Raw genomic sequence first — 20,254 nt, 5'->3', positions numbered from 1 at the left:
CAGTCCCCCTGCTGGTAAATAGTGTAAAAAAAAATATTAGACATGTTATAAAATAAATTAAATGCATTTTTATATATATAATATATGTATATATATATTATATATATACATATTATATATATATATATATGTAATGTCATACAAAGTGTATTTTAATACTAATATTAGTATATATATTAATATTAAAATACACTTAGAATGACGTTACATATATAATATGTATATATATATATAATAGATATATACACATATATTATATATATATATATATATACGTATAATTACAATAATACATAAATAAAATAATTAAATAAATAAATAAAATATTGAAACAAAATTTAAAATAAATTATATATTCATATGTAATTTTATTCTAACTGTATATATAACTATATATATATATATATATATATATTGGTAACAAAATACACTTAGAATGACATTCTATATATATCTATATATAAAATACAAATAACCGCAACTAAATATATATAGAGAGAGAGAGAGCGAGAGAGAGCGAGAGAGAGAGAGAGAGAGAGAGAGAGAGAGAGATATAAATACATATAATTACATAAAAGTTTACATTAGTATACACGTAGAATTTAAATACCTATAAATGCATATATATTAAAATTCTACGTGTATATTTAAGTAATTTTTTAACATAATTATGTCATTTGATTAATTAAAATTTGATTGACGAGGGGCGTGGCCTGACAGCTCAACTGAACGGTCGCATGAGCTGTTAGCTCCTCCGTGAAACGACCCTCCACAGCGATTTTCATAGCAATAATCTGCCTATACTAACCACCGAAACGGACAGGAGGAAGAAGATAACAGCATGGCATTGAAATCAGCCAAAAAACCCAGGCACAAACAAACCGTGCTGCATGTCCAGGATCTATCCTCGCCGCACCTACAGGCCCAAAATGGCGCCGGAATGCCGAGATCCCCAGCGGTGCGCTCTGACACCAGCGACCTCACCTCGGTCTCGGAGCCGGCGGCTGCACCAGCCACGGATCTTTCAATCCACAAAATGCTGCAGGCAATGCAGGCATCAGTGCAATCGGAAATGTCCAAAATGGCGCGGGACATTAGATCGGACATACAAGCCTGGGGGACAGGACGTCCCGTCTAGTGGACAAATCGGAGGAAATAATATCTGCACACAATACCTTGGCAGATGCCTACACAGAACTAAAAGAGCAACTACATCGCCTCACAGAAAAAGTCTCTTCCAACACCTAGTCCCAGACCTTACACCGAGGGACTTCCTCATTGACCGCATACACAGGCTGCCTAAGCCGAAGTCTCTGCCTGCGACGGTCCCGAGGGACACAATAGCAAAGCTGCACTACTTTACCACTAAAGACTGCATTATGAGCCTCCAGACGCACACAGGATCTACCAGAGCAATTTGCAGCAGTCCAGCTCTACACGGATCTCTCCGCATCCACGCTGTCTAAGCAGAGAGAACTTACCAGCATTACCAAAGCCCTACGAGACGCAAACGTCCTATACCGCTGGGGATTCCCAGCCCGCCTGATTGTACGGCGCAATGGCGTAGAACGCCATATTACCAACATCGAAGAGGGAAGAAGATCTCTAGCGGAGTGGAATATCGCCCTACCACCGCAGCCTGACAGAGACACCCCACCTGAACGCAGGAGACCCACGTGGAAAGTGCCGCACGATTGGAATGTTGCAGCTTCAGCTAAGTGACTCTCACACCAACATTTACGCTGCCTTCCCTTCCATACATGAGGGCATATTGGCCCGACACTTTCCCTGTTTCAAGACTTAATGTGTTATACTTTTTTTTTTTTTCTCACTTTTTCACTTTTAAGTACTAGCCTCGCAGATTTGCTCTATTTTTATCTGTGGTTTTCCTATACTTTTCTTAAGGGCTACTGGCAGTCTATTTTAGAATGTTTTTGTACTTGTGCTACTAACTAAGTCGATGGGGATGGGGTGGTTGACAAACGATGTATATATTAGGCCTCGCAGCCGCGGCGGGACTCTAAAATCGGATCCTCTTGCGGCGGCGATGCAAAGAGTCTGGAGCACGTCTTATACCACACAACCACGGCTACCTCTGTGGAATGCCCCATGCCGCAAGAAATGTTAACTGCTAATACGGCAGGGTTCACGAAATTCCACACTGCCCCCCCCCCCCGCAGCCTTATCTAGTTGTAGCATCAACCCACGGGATCAGAGGCCAGTACCGAAAAACACCATGCCTTAGAGCAGAAGTTAAGTTCTGATGGCTATGAGGGCCGGCCACGGTGTGGTTTGCCACAATTTCCCCCACCAGGCTCAGAGGAGCCATGTTTTTACCGTCTCAGCCGCAAGGCACTCTCTCTGACGGCCCTTTGTATATAGTTTTTATCACCCAGTTCTCATACCAAGAGTCCCCCTCCTGGTACTCACCCCACTACTCCAACTCTCCTACCCCACTATGGTATCACATAAGACGCAAGACACCCGCCAAACTGCAAATAGTGATCTATGCACAACTTGACCACGCTATAATTCTGACAGGGTCATATAATACTGGGCGCACAAATTTGCTACCTGTCACTTTCCCGATAAGAAAGAAACTTAGCCTCTCACCACTTCGCCCCTACGACCTGCGCTGCACCACTCTACTGCTACTCTCGCAACGAATTTCACGACATACCAACTACAACACCTTTATACCTCCAAATTACAATAGCCACTCGCCCCGCACCGAGCTTAACACAGCCGCCCGCCTTCATACACATTGATGACACTCAATATCTTGTCCTTAAATGTTAAAGGACTAAATACACCACACAAACGACGACTAACACTGGATGAAGCGAAAAAGCACAAGGCCCACATAGTGTTTCTCCAAGAAACACACTTCAAATGGGGACACCGTCCCAAGTTCGGTTCTAAATTATTCCCCCACGACTATCACTCATGCTTCAAGACGAAAAAGAGAGGGGTGTCCATACTGATAAGCAATTCGGTGGCATTTTCCCTTATCAAAAAAATAAGTGACAGACAGGGGCGACATCTCCTACTCCAGTGCCTCATTAACAATGAGCCCTATACATTTCTCAATATATATGGCCCACACACAAACCAGACGGAATTTCTAGAAACAGTGTTTGCCCTGGCCACTATCCATAGACTCGGGGAACTCATACTGGGAGGCGATACTAATTTCCTCCTAGATTGCTCCCTAGATACTACCTGATCGCACACAATTGCCGCATCATCAGCACGCACACTCAACAAGGCTACCTCCTCGTTTTGTCGCCTAATCTTAAATAATAACTTCCTTGACCCATGGAGGATTCTCCACCCCTTGGAACGGGATTACACGTTCCACTCTCCGGTGCATAATACCTACACGAGGATAGACAGGTTCCTTATACCTTCCACGACAATACACAGAGTAGTTAAGACCCAAATTGGTTTGATAACCTGGTCAGATCATGCCCCTGTAATGCTGACCATAACGGAACAATTCCCCGCAACAGGCAAAGGATCTTGGAGACTGAATGATTCCCTGTTAACAGACTCGACACTCACAGAACAACTTACAGCGGACATCACCTCCTATTTCTGTACAAATTCAACCCCTGACGTAGACATAACGACCATCTGGCAGGCACACAAAGCAGTTATACGCGGACTCCTAATCAGAGCAGGTAGCTATGCCAAAAAACAAAGACTCAAAGAATATACTGCACTAATCTCAGAGATCACAAACCTCACGCACAAAAACAAATCAGCCCCAACACAATCCCTACAACGCCAACTATTAACATTACAATCCAAACTCAGGGACATAGAACTTAGGAAAACGACTCATATGCTTCAGCGCTTTAAATATAACTTTTTTACGCAAGAAAACAGGGCCGGGGCGTTGCTGGCAACACGACTCAAAGCACGCACAGCCAACTCAAAAATAGCTTATCTCACTGACAAATCGAAACGCAAACTTACGAACCCTCAAGACATAGTGGAGGTGTTTGCAACCTACTATAGCACGCTATATAATCTCAAAGACGACCCTGACACCACTCCTCCACCTAAATCGGCCATAGAGGATTTCCTGGCTAAGGCGAACCTCCCCAAATTGACACCAGACGATATAACCTCCCTTTCTGCACCATTCACCATAAAGGAAATAGAAAGAACAATTCAGCACCTCCCTAAACACAAGGCGCCTGGCCCTGACGGATACACAAATTTTTACTATCAAACGTTTGCATCCACTCTATCACCTCACTTGCTCATACTATTCAACCACTGTTTTGCTCAAGGTGCCCTGCCCCCTGAGATGCTGAGAGCCCACATTTCTACCCTCCCGAAACCAGGGAAATCTCCAACGCATTGCCCCAACTTCAGGCCCATCTCCTTGCTCAACAGAGACGTCAAATTATATGCTAAGCTCCTAGCCAACCGCCTCTCCAACATACTTCCAAAGCTTACCCATAATGATCAATCTGGCTTTGTGAAAACCAGACAGGGCTCGGACAATACCAGAAAAATCCTGAATATTCTAGCACATACAAATGCCAACCGCGGAGAAGGCCTCCTCCTAGCGCTAGACGCGGAGAAGGCCTTCGACAGGCTTAATTGGGACTATATGAGAATGGTCCTACAAGCTTTTGGCTTTACACCCCCACTACTTTCTGGAATTATGGCTCTATATAACGGACCATCGGCACAAGTAGGAAATGCAGGTTTCCTGTCCACCCCCTTCAATATTTCTAATGGTACCAGGCAAGGTTGCCCTCTCTCACCTCTGCGATTTGTTCTTTGCCTGGAACCGCTGGCCTATGTCATCAGACACCACCCTGACATTAAAGGCATGTCGATAGGCACATACGAGTATAAATTATCTATGTTCGCAGATGACATTTTCTTGACACTAAGCAACGTAGAGACGTCCCTGCCGACCTTACTACGACTTTTAGGCGAATATGGTGTATTATCGTACTATAAATTAAACCAAGCCAAGACCCAGGCCCTACCTGTAGGCCTACAACGAGCCACGATTACAGGGCTGGTTGAGGAATACAGATTTGACTGGCGAAAAGACCACATCACATATTTGGGGGTAAAAATAGCGCCCACAGTGGACCAAATATTTCATTATAATTATAGACCACTAATCCTAAAGTGCAAAGCGGAATGTAACAAATGGAAACCAGTGAAACTGTCTTGGTTAGGCAGGATTAATACCATCAAAATGGTCCTAATCCCAAAACTACTATACGTATTCCGTCTATTGCACATACAAGCCCCGCCTTCCTTTTTTAAAACTCTTCAGCAGATAATATCCAAATTTATCTGGGATTCCCGAAGACCCAGACTATCACACCGCACCCTACAACTGGCCACGGCAAAGGGCGGAGTCGGTCTACCGGACATACACGCCTATTACAAAGCAGCTATTTTAGAAGCGGCTGTAAAGCTGCACACCCACAAAGGAATACACCAATGGGTAGATATGGAGGTGGCATACTCCGCTCAGATGCCTCTGGTTGACATCTTGTGGACCCCCACACCCTACCGGCCCAAAGTCAGATCCCTACTACCGACCACTTTACTGACCCTACGTCACTGGGACGCACTACATCACAAACACAATCCTACCCACAAATTTCACCCTCGCACGCCATTGTCGGCATTTAAGGCAATCTCACCTTGGCTCTCACTTGGCTCCTGGGCCAAACTGGGAATTACCCATGTAAACCAAGTTATGCAGGGTAACCTCATTAAATCCTTCCCAGACCTACAGAAGGAATTCAAGCTCGCTAATTCATCAGTGTTTGCCTACTTGCAACTTAAGGGTATAATTTAATTTCATGTAATGCGAGATCCGGCGCCCTCAACCCCGGGTTTCAAAGACTGTATGACAGATGCTGGCAAGCTCCAAACAAACACAAATCTCTATCCCTCTGCTACCAGTTGACCCTAGAGGCCACAATCATGGTTACCCCGAATTTTGTGACCCAATGGCTCAAAGAGAGCGACGATTTATTAATAGAAGCTGAAGTGTTTGCATCCCCACGGGCTCTCACGGGCCTTACACGATGCTACTCCCATGTGGAGGCTCACAAAAAATTGGTATATAGGTGGTACTTAACACCCCATAGACTCCACTCGATGTTTAACAAGGTGCCTCTCTATTGCTGGAGATGTGGGACCGAGCAAGGCACAATGCTCCACATCTGGTGGGCATGCCCACAAATACGACCCCTGTGGATAGAAGCACAGGCTATCCTACAATCTCTGGGTATCCCGTCGCCACCTCTAGATATCCATACAGGCCTGTTCCTCTCATACCCGCACTCAACTCCAAAATATGTGAAAAGAGTGATGGCTATTGTTGTTCTGGCAGTAAGAAATTTAATAGCGACTCATTGGAAACAACCCCAATGTCCCTCCCGAACCCAACTAATAGACAAAATTCAACAGTACTACACATATGAAAGTATGTCAACCAAATCTGCCGCACAACCAAAAAGTTTCCAGGGGGACTGGGCATCATGGCTAGCCTTCAGGGCTGACTTGGCCATGGTTCCACCACCCTAAGCCGTTACGGCACTAACCAGGAAGAAGCCAACCCCTCCCTCCACACCTAGCAGACCCTGGAATCCCCGTCAAGAGTACTGACCCCTAGAGATATAAATTGACCCTCTAAAGAAGTAGGCATGGTCAAGGCACTATTGACTCCGTCCTGAAGGGGTTAACGACTTGCTAGACCCTGCAGGAGCCTCCTGTATTTAAAGTTCAATGTACTGAACAGGAGGAAAAAAAAAAAGTTAAAGGAACACTATAGGGTCGGGAATAGAAATGTGAGTCTGCAGCGGCATGATCTATACACAGAAACGGCTAAAGTAAAATGTTTATTGTCTATATATCTATATATATATATATATATAGATATATATATATATATGTGGGTGTATTCAGGCAGACATGGTGACAGCTGCTAACCTGGGTCAATCTATCCCTGCCCATCCTCCAGGCTCCTCCTACTCTAAGATCATGACCTATTACCTCTTCATCACTCCGGTAACTCTTCCGCATCGACCCTAAATCCATGACGTCACTTCCAGTCCGGCCACCGGCTGCTCGGGCCACCGGAAACGGCTGATTGGGGCAAACGGCGCGTGACAGCAACGTCCTAAATCCCCGCAGCATGAAGCTTTACAGCATGACGTCACGCGTCAGTACAAAGTTGAGAGGGGGAAGGAGAACCGAGGTCAGTTGTCGTGGATACGAGGACGGGGGCGGGGCCTGGCCGTGCTCCGTACGCTAGTGGCAGAGCGTCACGTGGTGTGAAAGAGCTGCATCGCTCTAAGCAAACAGCCAATACGAGTGACGGCGAGGGCGGAGCCAGGTCCCCTTCTTCCAATCAGATAGCGAGGGCAGCGTGAAGGCAACCAATGAGCAGTTGAACGTGTTAGCGAGGAGGCGGAGCTAAGGATCCGGAAACAGCCACCGATGTAAACAGACACATGGAGGTGAGAGAACAGGGGAATGGGGGAATGAAGGGATTAAATGAGGCTTTATCTATCAAAGGGCTAAATGGGAGAGAGACTGGACACGGAGACATTGCTGTAAAGCACAATAAAATGAAGGCCCTTTAAATGGAGTCATAATGAGGAGAATGTAGTCTGCAGACACATATTACATGAGAAACCACACAGCTATAAGCAATATGCTAATTCTACATGAATCACCATGGAAACCAGTGAAGTGTTATTATTTTTTATTTCTTCACATTTAGCACTTTGCTCTGCAATTACTTTTTATACATTATTCTCAGTATCTCCTGGTTAATTTAATATTTCATTTAAACAGCTGTTCTATTATGTGACTTAATATCCTTTGTTTTGCTCTCTGTGAGCCCACATTGCTCAGTTTCTAAATGTGTCCTGTTTTCTTGAGGACCCTGGCAGGAAACTCCAGATATCCCCTTGGTGAGAATATGTAACTTCAGATTCTGCAAATGGATTTGACCGCCGGATACTCGGATCAAAAGTTTGAGAAACCTGATCCTATACTGCCCACTGTCCCGTATCGCTCACATCAAGATGGCGGCACACCTGGAATGCAGATACCTAAGTTAGTAATGTTATGTGTTACTTATGACCTTTAATTACACAGATATTCAACATATATCGACATATTTATTAACTATTCTGTCCCATGTGTTATCTTCTAGCGGTACTGTCATGCATAGCTCTGATGAGGATTCTATCTCCAGGAAGCGACAGCGAACGTTAAATGGTCTAATTTCTTACCCCACCAGATGTTCAAGTGCCTCTTATGTTGAGAACCAAAGGTCAAGTGACCACCATGTTGTGTCTACCAGCAAGGCTAGAGATCCTAGAATCATTACAGGTCACATTGTGCAGGGGGAACAATGCTGGACTCCACGATCTGGGAGCAGAGTGACAGCCCTTTATGCAGAGCTTGTGCGGGAACTTGAAGCCCAAGTGGCAGAACTGCATCAGATCCTGGCTTCTAAAGATGATGCAGCTGCTCTGAAAGAGTGGAAAATACAGGAACTGGAACAGGAGAACCAGGCGTTAAAGCGACAGATCCTGAATCTAGAAGAACAGAATGATGCCTTGTCCCACAAGTTGCCAGGTAGAGAGGAGGAACGACTCCATACTCCAGAAAGCCACTCTGTTGGTGAGGATCTAGATATATTTGTATTATATGTGTATTATTTATTTAATGAATTCTAGACTAGAGCTGATCCATTTTGAATTCATAATATAGATAATGCATTAAAAATCCACAAAGTATATGGAAATAATTTATAACAAATATACACTTGTCTTTAGAAGTTCTTATTTTTGAAGTTTTCCTGCATTGTTATTGAATTCCTCTCAGACCACTATTTTTAATCTACTATTAGTTCTGTCCTAAAACTCGTACAGCTTGCCGCAATTGGCTTATTTCTCTGATACCAAAAAATGTCCACCCCTTTACGTGTGGGTCATATCATCATCATCATCATCACCTTATGATGCTCTGGGCGGACACACTGTGATGTGGCATTTTTTCCATACTTTTGCATGTGCACTGTACCACAGGAATTAAACACATTTGTATTGACAGCTTCAAGTAATATACTTATTAAAATAATAGACAAGCCACTGTGGTACTTTTGAAAGCTATAAATGCCAGTAGTTTATTTTTTTAAGGTGTCTGGAGTGTCAGTTTAATGGGTTGCATACTCACTAATTATCAGGAAAATTTATGTAACTACTTCAAAACCTTATCTGAATACATGGTCAAAAGAAGAAAACAATTTAGCACATTGAAAAAATACAAATTACTTGAGTTAAAAAAACACCTAGATCCATTAATACTGGTTACAATAATACATTGTAATAATGATGATGATAATAATAATAAAGATAGCATTTTAAAAATATAATATTTTCATTGATTAAAAAACAAAAAAATTAATGATGGTGTCTATACACATTCCTTTGCCAAAAAATACATCTAATATAAATCCAGTCACTTTTGGGTTAATCAGGAAATATTAGAAATTTTAGGCCAAGCAATCTTGGTTAGTAAAAATAATTCTCACTTCATGAATATATAGCCAGGTTGTATGTGAAAACAGATGTTTAAACATGTCATACCTGATCCTGTTTAAACCATGAGAAGAAAACAAACTTACCGGTAGATACGTTTTAAACAATGGATTTGTTAGAGAATTGCACAAAATGGACTAAATTAGTCTAAAAAGATGCTAGTTAAAAAAGTGTTCATACAGTTCTGAAGAAAAGTTTAGGCCTGGATAAAATGGCATTGGGTCAGTTTAGCTCAAGTGGTCCAATAACTGTACATTATCCAAGTGGTCCAATAATAGTTGCTTGACCATTATTTTTATTTATTTTTTTGTTAAAACCCGAAGTTTCTGTTTGGTTTTTATTTAACCATAGCTGCCATCTTTGTGTCATGACATACAAGGAGTTTTGGTTATACATCTGATTACAGAAGTCTCAGTATCTCTCAGCTCAGGATGGTCCTAGGTCCAAAAACTGATCTCTAGAGCACATTACAAGGTACATGGACATATGGAAGATGTATGTAACCAGTGGAGTCTTAAACTCTATTACAACATAATGCTACCATAGACAACCTATGAAAGCTACAGGTTCTTGTCTGGCTCCCACCAGAGATATTCAACCCAAAAGAGTAGGGAAATGTTTATAAACTGTACTTTCTCACCTCTATAAAAAGAAAATAAGAGAAGTCTCAAAACTTAAATGTTCTGCACACACAATACACTTACTTACTGAGGTACCCCCTAAGGATATTTAAGACTGAAACTTAAACCCTTCTCTTTATAAATTGATCCTAGTGTGGAACTTTCAGCGATCTTTAGCATTACATTAAGACTAAAGTACAAAGTCCAAGGAACATGAGTGTGCAAAATGTTTAAACACGCCTTGTAATGTAGTGATCAGTTTTTGGTCCAAAGAGCTAAGTTATTGAGATTTACATAAACCTCTGTATAACCATAATTTGTGGTGTGCCATGACGCCAAGATGGCCTCTATAGTTAAACCAGGTAAATAAAAAAAATCAATACCAATACATAGAGATAATCACTCCAATAAAATTAAGTTGCTTGACTGCTTTTCATATTCCTGTGCCGGACCACCCCATTGCAATAATTCCCATTATATTATAGACCCCTTTAGATTTTAATTTCTCTTATAACATTTTAATTTATATCATTTTGGAAAACGTACAGGTTGGCACTTTAGTAATGTAAAGAATAAAACAACAAAAGTACAGTGGGACCTCGGTTTACGAATTTAATGCATGCGTTTCTTATTGCGAAAAATTTGTAAACTGAAACACAGTTTCCCAAAGGAATGCATTGAAAACCAATTAATCCGTTCTGGAGGTCAGAAAAAAGTCACAGCTGAGAAATACACTAAAAAGTCCCAAAACAACTGCAAACCATTTCCAGAATGGCTCCAAAACTCTATGCAAAAGCCGCTCCACACTCGACGCCACGTGCTTCACACATACTCTAGCATGCAGGGGGCGGTGCTATAAACCTCCCAGGTGCAATGCATCCTGGGGAAACTTGCTTTGTATTGCGAAAAAAATTGTAAACCGAGGCATTATTTTCAATGGATTTTCATTTGTAAACCGAAAATTATGTTAACCGAGGCGTTTGTAAACCGAGGTCCCACTGTATTTCCAAATGTGTTTTGTTACTATGTCAGTTTAAATAGCTCAGTATTAGATGCTCATCATTGCGTAACTGATAAAAAGTGATATTGAGCTGGATAACCTATTTACAGCCATTTGTAATTGTTTGGTATATGGGATTGCAACCCTTTGGGGGAAAAATAAACTTTAACTTGAAAGTAAATATTGTTATTATAATTTAGCACTGCAGTGAAATAAAAATATAAATGATGAAAACTGAATGTTTGTTTTTCTCCCATAGCTGTCAATGAGAGTAGTACTACTTCTTTTCATAAAACTATGACTGGATTCTTGGAAACAAGCACTAGCTCACAGGTAAGTAATAAAGTTGTATAGTTATTTTTCATCATCCTTCTAGTAGGAAAAAAAGAGGGTCAATCTGCCTCAGTCACATCTTCTTGGCATGAAACTGGACTTCGTGATATTATGAGTATGCTTGACATATATGTGAACTAGCTGACTGATCATCATGGAAAAAGTAGTCCATTTCTGCAATTCCACATTTAGCTGTCACGTCCATAGATGTTTGTTACCATATAACATTGCTGCATAAGGGTATAATTAATGGGTTGTTTGAGTAAAGCTCTGGGAGATGCTGTTGGGATGATAAGGCTATCCATAAATTGTTTTTTATTTTCAAGGAGTAGTCGTCCGCTGTTGTTTTAGGGTCTTCTTTTTCTCTATCCTCAGCTTCCTCCACCACAAGTATTCTCCACTCTTCACCCATCCACTGAACCGAAAAGCTCCATGTCAGAAGTGACAGCATCTCCTGTTCTGCACTCCAAAACAGAATCTGTAGATGCAAACCTACCAGCAGAAGCTTCTGGCACCCACCCAGATGGAATGCTCAGGGTCACTGGGGTGTCTAGTGGTTTCCAATACTGGATGAAAATGGATGAAACTGGAGAAAACACCATTCCCGAGTCTTGTGTTCTTTGGGAGGAGCCCCTGCAGGAGACCTTGCCAGATGGAACTCCAGCTTGGGCATCACCCATAGAGGTTGGTACAGATATATCTATGATGTTATGTTAGAATGCTCCTGGGCACTTGATTACCCGACTGTACATAAAGTAATTATTGTTTATTTATTTTTTCATTCTCTACAAAGTCTGTGCACACATACATTACAATAGATATGGTATGTTTATAGGCATCAGAGGCAAAGCATATGCATTGTACATACATTTTGAAAGGACCCATTCTGGTACAGAATTTTCATATTTTTACAGAATAAATGAGGTCAAGAAGCCTTACTTAACCAGGCAATGGAAATAAAAGGGTAGGAAAGAAACCGGGAAAAAGTTACCCTTGGGTAAAAAGCAAAGGCCAATGCTGTCCCAAGCTAACTCCCACCATTTCTAAAATGTTGTACCTAAATGTACCACACTTTAGGATATGAGGCGGTAGAATTATTAATAATAGCTTTAAGTTCATAATTGTAAGCTTTAATTGTGTTATTTTATGTTGTTTACAGGTGTAATATGTCTTGCATATCCACAGTCTACACATCCTCCATATCAGTTAGATTTTTACAGAAGCAGCGCAGCCTTTTTTTAATAATAGAATGCAACCTTTCAAAACCACACTGATTCCCAGAATCAATTTCTCAAAAATTGTTTTTTTAAAAAGTGCATACATTCTGTCACACCACAATAACAGTTATAATAGATTAAAGAAAATTTATTCATATTGTAATTTTTTTTTTTCCTGGACATATCCATGGCAACATCAACGTAGCTCTCTCCACTTTGTTGTTAAGGACAGGAAATTAAAACTTTAAATATACACCCATATTAAACTATCCCTTAGTCTAGCGCCAAGCTCCTAAAGAAAAATACAGTGCGAACATAGGGTAGGTATCCCATGCTGCCTTGGATCTATACAGGAAAAGCATATTAAGGTAGGTATAAAATAATGTTCCTAATTCCTGGCCTACCCACTGCAGTATCACTATAGGGTAATATCCACACTAAAAACAAAGGGAGGGACCAAGAAAATACATACAAATGAAATACTTTATTTAGAAAAGACTGGGGCTATTTCGATATCGCAACATTGCAACATACCCTCTTCTGTGTTGTTGCACTAAATCTCCACAATATTTGCTCTCCTTTTTTGAAACCTGCTATGCCCAAGAAGGACCCCTCCTAGTTGAGATATGCAGGTCATGCATAGCAGTATTTGTATTGTGGGGAGTTGTACCGTGTTTGACCTCAACACAATCTTTTTGGTACCCAGCTCTATAGTCTCTTCCTTAGATCAACATTTAATTCCATTTGCTTCTTCTTGCTAGTATCCTCAACTTAAATGGAATTGATAAGAAACACCCACTTAAGGAACAATTTAAATTTCCATTTTCTATACATAGACAGTGCAACACTAGATTACATGTATGTAATGCTTTATTTTAAACACATACACAATAGGGCCTTGCAGGTGTCTATTTCCTTTGCTTGCTTTTATAATTGCTTTGCAACAAAAACAAAGGATATGAGAACGGACAGAGGCTTAGAGAGACTCAGTAGCTTGCCTTTGGTAAATCCCCGCTTAGTTCTCAAAATAGTTTTTGCTCACTTGTGCCATTACAGTGAGCGCATATCTGAAGCATAACAGACTGATCCCACCTATAATGGCAGTCCAGAACCGAAATGCCAACAAGTTCTCTTTGTGTGAGAGATACAGCAGCCCCAGACAATTTTTTTGGTCTTCTTTGGGCCTTGTCAGGGAGGTGTAGCTGGTTCCCCCTAGGCACAGTGAGCACAGGGTCCAATGTCTGGATTACCCGTAACTTGGGGATATCCAAGTTAATCCAATGCAACAAAAACAAAGGATATGAGAACTCTGAGAATGGGCAAAAGCTTAGAGAAACTTAGTAGCTTACTCTTCGGTAAATCCCCATCAGGTCTTTATTTCAAACACATACACAATAGGTCCTTGCAAGGGTCTATTTTCTTTGCTTGGTTTTATAAATGCTTGCACTGTATGCTTACCGTAGTGCAGTAGTATCTAGGGCCATATCTTTCAAATTGTTATTGAATTTGTTTCACCAGTTATTGTTCCTATACTTCATACATTACCTGATCCATGGCCAGGTGTTTGTGTCTATCTACCTATCTACTTCTCTTTTAGATTCAGTGCTGGCAATGGATCTGCCAGGCTTGCTGTGGCAATTGACTTTTTTTTACTTGTCTAGTAGTGTAGGATTTCAAGTTTTGTAAGATATATATATATATATATATATATATATATATATATATATATATATATATATATATATATATATATATATATATATAAATATAAATGTATTTGTGTCTTTCTTTAGGGAAATGGGCGTCCTAAGCTAGAATTGGTTCCAGCTTCTGGAGTGTATATAACTTATCAGCAGCTAGAGGATCTGTCCCATATTCCTCCAGATAAGCCCAAGCTCATGACTAGGAGACTCCTTGACTACTTCTTTTCACGGGAGACGCTGGCCAGATCTTCTGCCACAGGACAGCGCATTGCTCACAATAACACCACTATGGAGAAACCACTACGCCTTCCAGACCCTGTAGTAACTGTAATTAAAGGTAAGAAGACTCTTGTGTTTGTTTTCTGTGCTGATTTTTCTTGCAATTTGTAATAAACCAAAATATTGAATTAGGAGACCTGAGGCTACAGTCAAAGAGCATAACTAGTACTACTTGGGAACGTTGGAACCATAGCATCCAGCTAATGCAATTACTGCTGCAATCTCTCAGTTTGAAATTGATTGCCATGTTTATTATGTGAACAAGCTCTGTCTATGGAAAGGTAAAATAGTAGAATTCATTAAGATTGTTTCAGACGTTTTGTGCTGTTTCCTATGAAGATTGGTCAAATAGATTTCAGTAGGTGTAGTTATGCTGGCGTGTTCCCATCAGTGTAAACAAAATTGCTATTTTTGAACTTGGATTCGTGGATTATCTGGTAATAAAGATGTCAGCTCACAGCAGTGATACTTTTCCTATGAGCTAAATAGCTGCTAATCTTGACTGATAAACATGCACTTTGTGAAAAAACTGCATACAGTATGAGCAATACCCGACATGTAAAATGAAAGTGGAAATCTTTTCTGGCAGAATATTTTTTTGGTGGCATTGTCATTTTTTCCCCCTATGCTTTCGGTTTACTATTTTGCAATAATGCATTTCTTTTCAAAAGTGTTGCTCTTATTGCCAGCAACATTTTTCAAGTCATTTGAAAAACCGTTGCAAAATAGTGAGCAATCGGTTAGATAACTGAAAATCCGCATAATAAAAAGACAGCGATACAGAGAGACCAACGGATATTCTTGAAGTAGTAATACTCCATGTCTCTCTTGATTTTCCTCATCCTCTAATCTGCAGCCAGCAGTTCAGCTCCCACTGCTGTCAGTGGGCTGAGTGCATACTAAAGGGCAGAGGTCAGTCAAGGTAAATACTAGAGGAGATTTCAAATGTTCTTTTCTACATAGTGGTGTGAGTATGTAAAATGGGAGGAGTAGCCAATGAATTGTGCCTGCTGATTCTTCTGGTTTCCATGGGGACTGTACCTTTTTAAAAATTATTATTATTTAAAGGGACACTATAGTCAACCAGACCACTTCAGCTCAATGAAGTGGTCTGGGTGCCAGGTCCCCCAGGTTTTAACCCTTCAGATGTAAACATAGCCGCTAGAGGCGCATCTGCGATGCTGGATGCGAAATTCAAATCCAACGTGCAGAACGTCCATAGGAAAGCATTGAGAAATGCTTTCCTATGGACTGTTTGAATGCGCGCACGCAGCTCTTGCCACGCATGCGCATTCTGCTCCACTCGGGAGCTGACGTCAGCGGGGGAGGAGAGGTCACCAGCGCCGAGGGAGCCTGATGGTGGGGGGGACCTAAGGGTAATATAGTGTCGGGAAAACAAGTTTGTTTCAGTCACAGGGGAAGGGGGGGATTGAAGGTGAGGTTAACGGCTAGAGGGTTATTCCATGTTATATGTAAAGCTAATATACCATGATCACCTGTGCTGAGGCCACATATGGTATTCTTGCTTCTCTGAGTTGTTTGGTTATTGGATTCATACATTTCTGCCAAAGCAAGGTTGAGCAGTGTAGATCATAGAAGAATGTAAGTGTGAATGTGTCTCAACATGATAAGGCCCATTACCCAGTAGTGTAGCCATGAGACTTTTCTTATCAGGCAGTTGTCTGGAAGTGATGTCTCTAGGGCTAGTAGTAGGTTCTGGGTTGACTTATTAATTCTGTAGACCCCATCTGTAATTCCAAGTTTATTCCAACTTGCGAGTTAAACGTTTATTACACCATCAAACATGTCCTCCATACTCCCCTCAAAGCAGATCATGTATGGAGCATATACATGATCTGGAGGACACCAGGTATCTTTAAAGTGTCAGTTCCTCCGTGGAGGTGGAGTCTAAAATTACCTTGAACTTTATATTCTTCCTGCTACCCCTGTCATCAAGGTTGTCTATTCTTAGTATTAGATTAGAATGTATTGCTTGCATTTGTTGCACAGTTTCCTCAAAAAAATGCAAACTTTGTCGCAGGTTAAGGATATTCTCCTCAAGTGCTTGCACCTCTTCCTTTACCGCATCTAAGTCAGCAGTATAGAGTTTCTTGTATGTTTGTTAATAAATATATTGCTTGTTAGCTTGGGCTGAACCCTCTAGCTCCACTAATGGGTTCAGAGTAACTGTTACTGGGGTCCATAGCCAAGGTATTAGAACTTAGTCAGCCGTGTCATCTTTCGACACAGAAGTTTAGGCCTCAGAGTCATTTGTGTCTGCCTCCCTGGTGCAATGGGTGCAGATAAGCAAAGTGCTGATATCAGTGCAGTCTTTTTTTTTTTTTTTTGGTTTCTGAGATCTATGATGCATTGCCACTAAAACTAGTGCCTGAGCACACAGGATAGCAGGTAAGTGCTCTGGACTGCTAGGCCTCTGAGAAGTTTAGCCACTACTTGTATGCCGCCCACACGACAGACCTTAAAAGACTCCACTAAAGCTTATTTGCCGACTGGTGAAAATACAAAAGGCATCCAGCTACTTTACAAATCACCCCACTGCAAATGCAGACAAAGTTTAGGATAGATGGTCAGGGAAACCGAAGATATAAAATACTTCGAACTGCAGGGGCAAGGAGATATGGTGTCTCGCTGTCAGGCACCGCCCACCAATTGCGTCACTTTTGGTACGTCAGACTACTTTTTAGAAAATAACTCAGATAAAACTCCCAATCAGTGTGAAAAGGTTGGAGGGGTGAGTAGCTAATGTGTCCAGGTTAAAGTGGATCTGTTACAAAAAATAAACTTTTATCTAATCTGCTTCTATATAGTTTCCTGTGTCTGAATTATTCTTATTTTATTCCTGAGCATTCGACTTTTCATAAAATATTCAACAATGGGTGGCATATAAAGCTCCCACAATCATCAGTAAAATCAATCCCACAGAAGGGGAAACAGCAGATATCATGGGCAGAGAAGAACAACATGGTTATGTTCAGGCATTGAGATCCAGCACAATCGAGAAAAGATACAAAATATAAATAAAGGCAAGTGGCAAGAGAGGGAGTACAATTGTTAAGTTACAGTGAAGTAAGTAAATGCAAAAGGGGAAAAAAGACAGGTCTGCTTTAAGCTGAAAAACCTTCAGGCTAAAACTGCCCAGCAATTAAAGGACCACTCTAGGCACCCAGACCACTTCAGCTTAATGAAGTGGTCTGGGTGCCAGGTCCAGCTAGGGTTAACCCATTTTTTTTATAAACATAGCAGTTTCAGAGAAACTGCTATGTTTATTAATGGGTTAAGCCTTCCCCCAAATCCTCTAGTGGCTGTCTCATTGACAGCCGCTAGAGGCGCTTGCGTGATTCTCACTGTGAAAATCAAGCAAGCGTTCATAGGAAAGCATTTCCTATGCGACCGGCTGAATGCGCGCGCAGCTCTTGCTGCGCGTGCGCATTCAGCCGACGGGACGGGGCGGAACGGAGGAGGATTGGAGGCAGAGATCTCCCTGACCAGCGCTGGAAAAAGGTACGTTTTACCCCTTTTCCCCTTTCCAGAGCCGGGCGGGAGGGGGACCCTGAGGGTGGGGGCACCCTCAGGGCACTATAGTGCCAGGAAAACGAGTATGTTTTCCTGGCACTATAGTGGTCCTTTAACCCCTTAAGGACCAAACTTCTGGAATAAAAAGGAATCATGACATGTCACACACGTCATGTGTCCTTAAGGGGTTAATCAGGACTTAAAAAATATATATATATTTATATCAAAATGTTAAAAATCTAGCATTTTGGTTTTCAATTGACTACAGTTATTTTTTTTTTAAGGAAATAACTTGTGTACATGTGAGACTTAAAATGACAATGAGAGAAAACGTTTGGCTTTTTCTAGATTTTTAGCAGTGTTTCACAGTTATTCTCTGAACTGTGTAATGCATAAATACAGTTTTATTTATATAGGGGAATTTAAGAAAATAATTTTGCTGCCTTTTTTCAAAAGGAAGCAGCATTCAACTTTGCATTAAAAACCAAGCTCATCATTTTAATCCATTTAATTGGCATTACTTGGACTTTTATCAAAGTCAAGACCACTTAGTGCTCTTCTTTGTGGAATCAATCTCAGTGGCAAGACATCATGCATCAAAATAACTGTTTATGTTTATGTCTAATATTCAGTTTCTAAATACATCTTTGTTTTTTTTCTAAACTGCACTGTCCTTTTATTAATAGCATATGTTACAAGAACCTGTGGTCGTGGCTGCAACTTTAATGCAGTGATTAACAGTAAGTGTGGAACATCCCGAAGAGCTGTGAAAAAAATGTCTATCCGCATTGACTGGACAGAGGCAGGCGGGGGCAAGCATTGTCCAAGGACTGCATCCATTTCATCAGCACCGAGGGGACAATTTCTAAATGAAAAGGCACTAGTCCCTAGTGTTAAAGGAACAGAGACTTTACTGCCACAGAGTGTTCCACAGAACAGCTGAGCAGCACTTTTTGTGGCCATATTTTGGTCATCTTGGACTACAGAACAGTTCTCACAAGTCATACCTCCCAAATTGGATGCTATACCTCTTTTCAGTGTATTTGAAGAGAAAGGACAAATTGTGAATGGATTGGATAAGGCTTGGGATCTGTCAGTGTGCATGACTAAACTCTTGTAAATAACAAGTGACAAACAGAATAAAAAATTTGTCCTTTTTTATTTTTTTTTATTTTATAATATATATTTAATGTGAATATTTGACTGTTGTGGAAATGAAATATTATCCTGATTTCTTTAAAAATAGTAAAATGTCTATTTACTTTATATAGCTCTCAATCAGCATTTATCTAGGGCCAGGGAGTTTCCCTTAGTCATCGAATAACACCCTCACTAACAAGATGGCGCTGGAACCTGGGGGAGACCCGCAAGGTACCAGTGACCTCACACCCGGTAGGATGTGCAATGAATCAACCACTTAACCCCTAACCAATTATTGATGTATAAATCAATGTTATCTCTGACAATGCTTATGATGTAATTGTGCTTTATAAGGGGTTGCCTGCCCCTCTGAATAAACATTCCTCAAGTTCTTCATTAACCTGAAACTTGTGTCTGGTGTGAATTACTTCAGGGAGCGTGCACGCATTGTTTCTTAATTTGGCCAGGGGCAGATACACAAAATAATCAATTTATTGATTGATTTCCACTTCATTTGGCGCCCAACGTGGGGCTCCGGAGTTGCCGGTTCGGAGGGCCGGAAAACAACGGACCGGAGCGGACCTCCGGAAAGTGGGACAACCGTAGCCTGATCACCTCCAAAATACAGCCGTTGCCTGTATTCTCCTGTTTTGTGCCGGTCTGCCTCCGCGTCCACTTCCGGCTTCCAGAAGGCTACAAGACAGGTAAATTCTTATCCGGAGCCTCTTTAAACGAACCTGTCGATTGTCTATCTGCCTCCTGAGTGTTTGTGTGTATGTGTGTGACGGCCGGTGTATGAGTTTGTCTTTTTTAA

At 41.2% G+C, this 20,254-nt stretch overlaps 2 protein-coding genes across 3 annotated transcripts in view; one reads left to right on the top strand and one right to left on the bottom strand.

Annotated features, from left to right (window-relative positions):
* The window catches only part of PNPO (pyridoxamine 5'-phosphate oxidase), an 81,671-nt gene extending 74,397 nt beyond the window's left edge, over positions 1-7,274 (bottom strand). Inside the window, exon 1 of the mRNA XM_063458854.1 lies at positions 7,051-7,274. Within this exon, the coding sequence (XP_063314924.1) occupies positions 7,051-7,194 (144 nt within the window). The 5' untranslated portion in view covers positions 7,195-7,274. The remainder of the gene's footprint in view (positions 1-7,050) is intronic.
* A 14-nt stretch (positions 7,275-7,288) lies between these two features.
* Positions 7,289-19,458, top strand: LOC134614740 (uncharacterized). 2 transcript variants are annotated; one of them, XM_063458852.1, is made up of 7 exons: positions 7,289-7,517; positions 7,956-8,121; positions 8,222-8,694; positions 11,494-11,567; positions 11,943-12,251; positions 14,578-14,824; positions 18,987-19,458. In XM_063458852.1, exons 2-7 carry the CDS (start codon positions 8,006-8,008, stop codon positions 19,241-19,243), a joined length of 1,476 nt encoding a protein of 491 aa, XP_063314922.1. In that variant the 5' UTR covers positions 7,289-7,517; positions 7,956-8,005; the 3' UTR covers positions 19,244-19,458. The 2 variants fall into 2 exon arrangements, with proteins under 2 accessions (XP_063314922.1, XP_063314921.1); XM_063458851.1 differs by having other exon boundaries at positions 7,945-8,121.
* The last annotated feature ends 796 nt before the right edge of the window (positions 19,459-20,254 follow it).

Source organism: Pelobates fuscus, chromosome 6 (assembly GCF_036172605.1).
Source record: "Pelobates fuscus isolate aPelFus1 chromosome 6, aPelFus1.pri, whole genome shotgun sequence".
NCBI classification, from domain to species: Eukaryota; Metazoa; Chordata; class Amphibia; order Anura; family Pelobatidae; genus Pelobates; species Pelobates fuscus.
This window is presented reverse-complemented; position numbering and strand designations above follow the sequence as displayed.

Excerpts from the sequence above, each read along its gene's own strand:
- LOC134614740 (XM_063458852.1), top strand. The coding sequence starts at position 8,006 with ATGGATTTGACCGCCGGATACTCGGATCAAAAGTTTGAGAAACCTGAT. Across the intron at positions 11,568-11,942 it reads AAACAAGCACTAGCTCACAG|CTTCCTCCACCACAAGTATT; the intron begins GTAAGTAATAAA and ends CTCTATCCTCAG. Across the intron at positions 12,252-14,577 it reads CTTGGGCATCACCCATAGAG|GGAAATGGGCGTCCTAAGCT; the intron begins GTTGGTACAGAT and ends GTCTTTCTTTAG.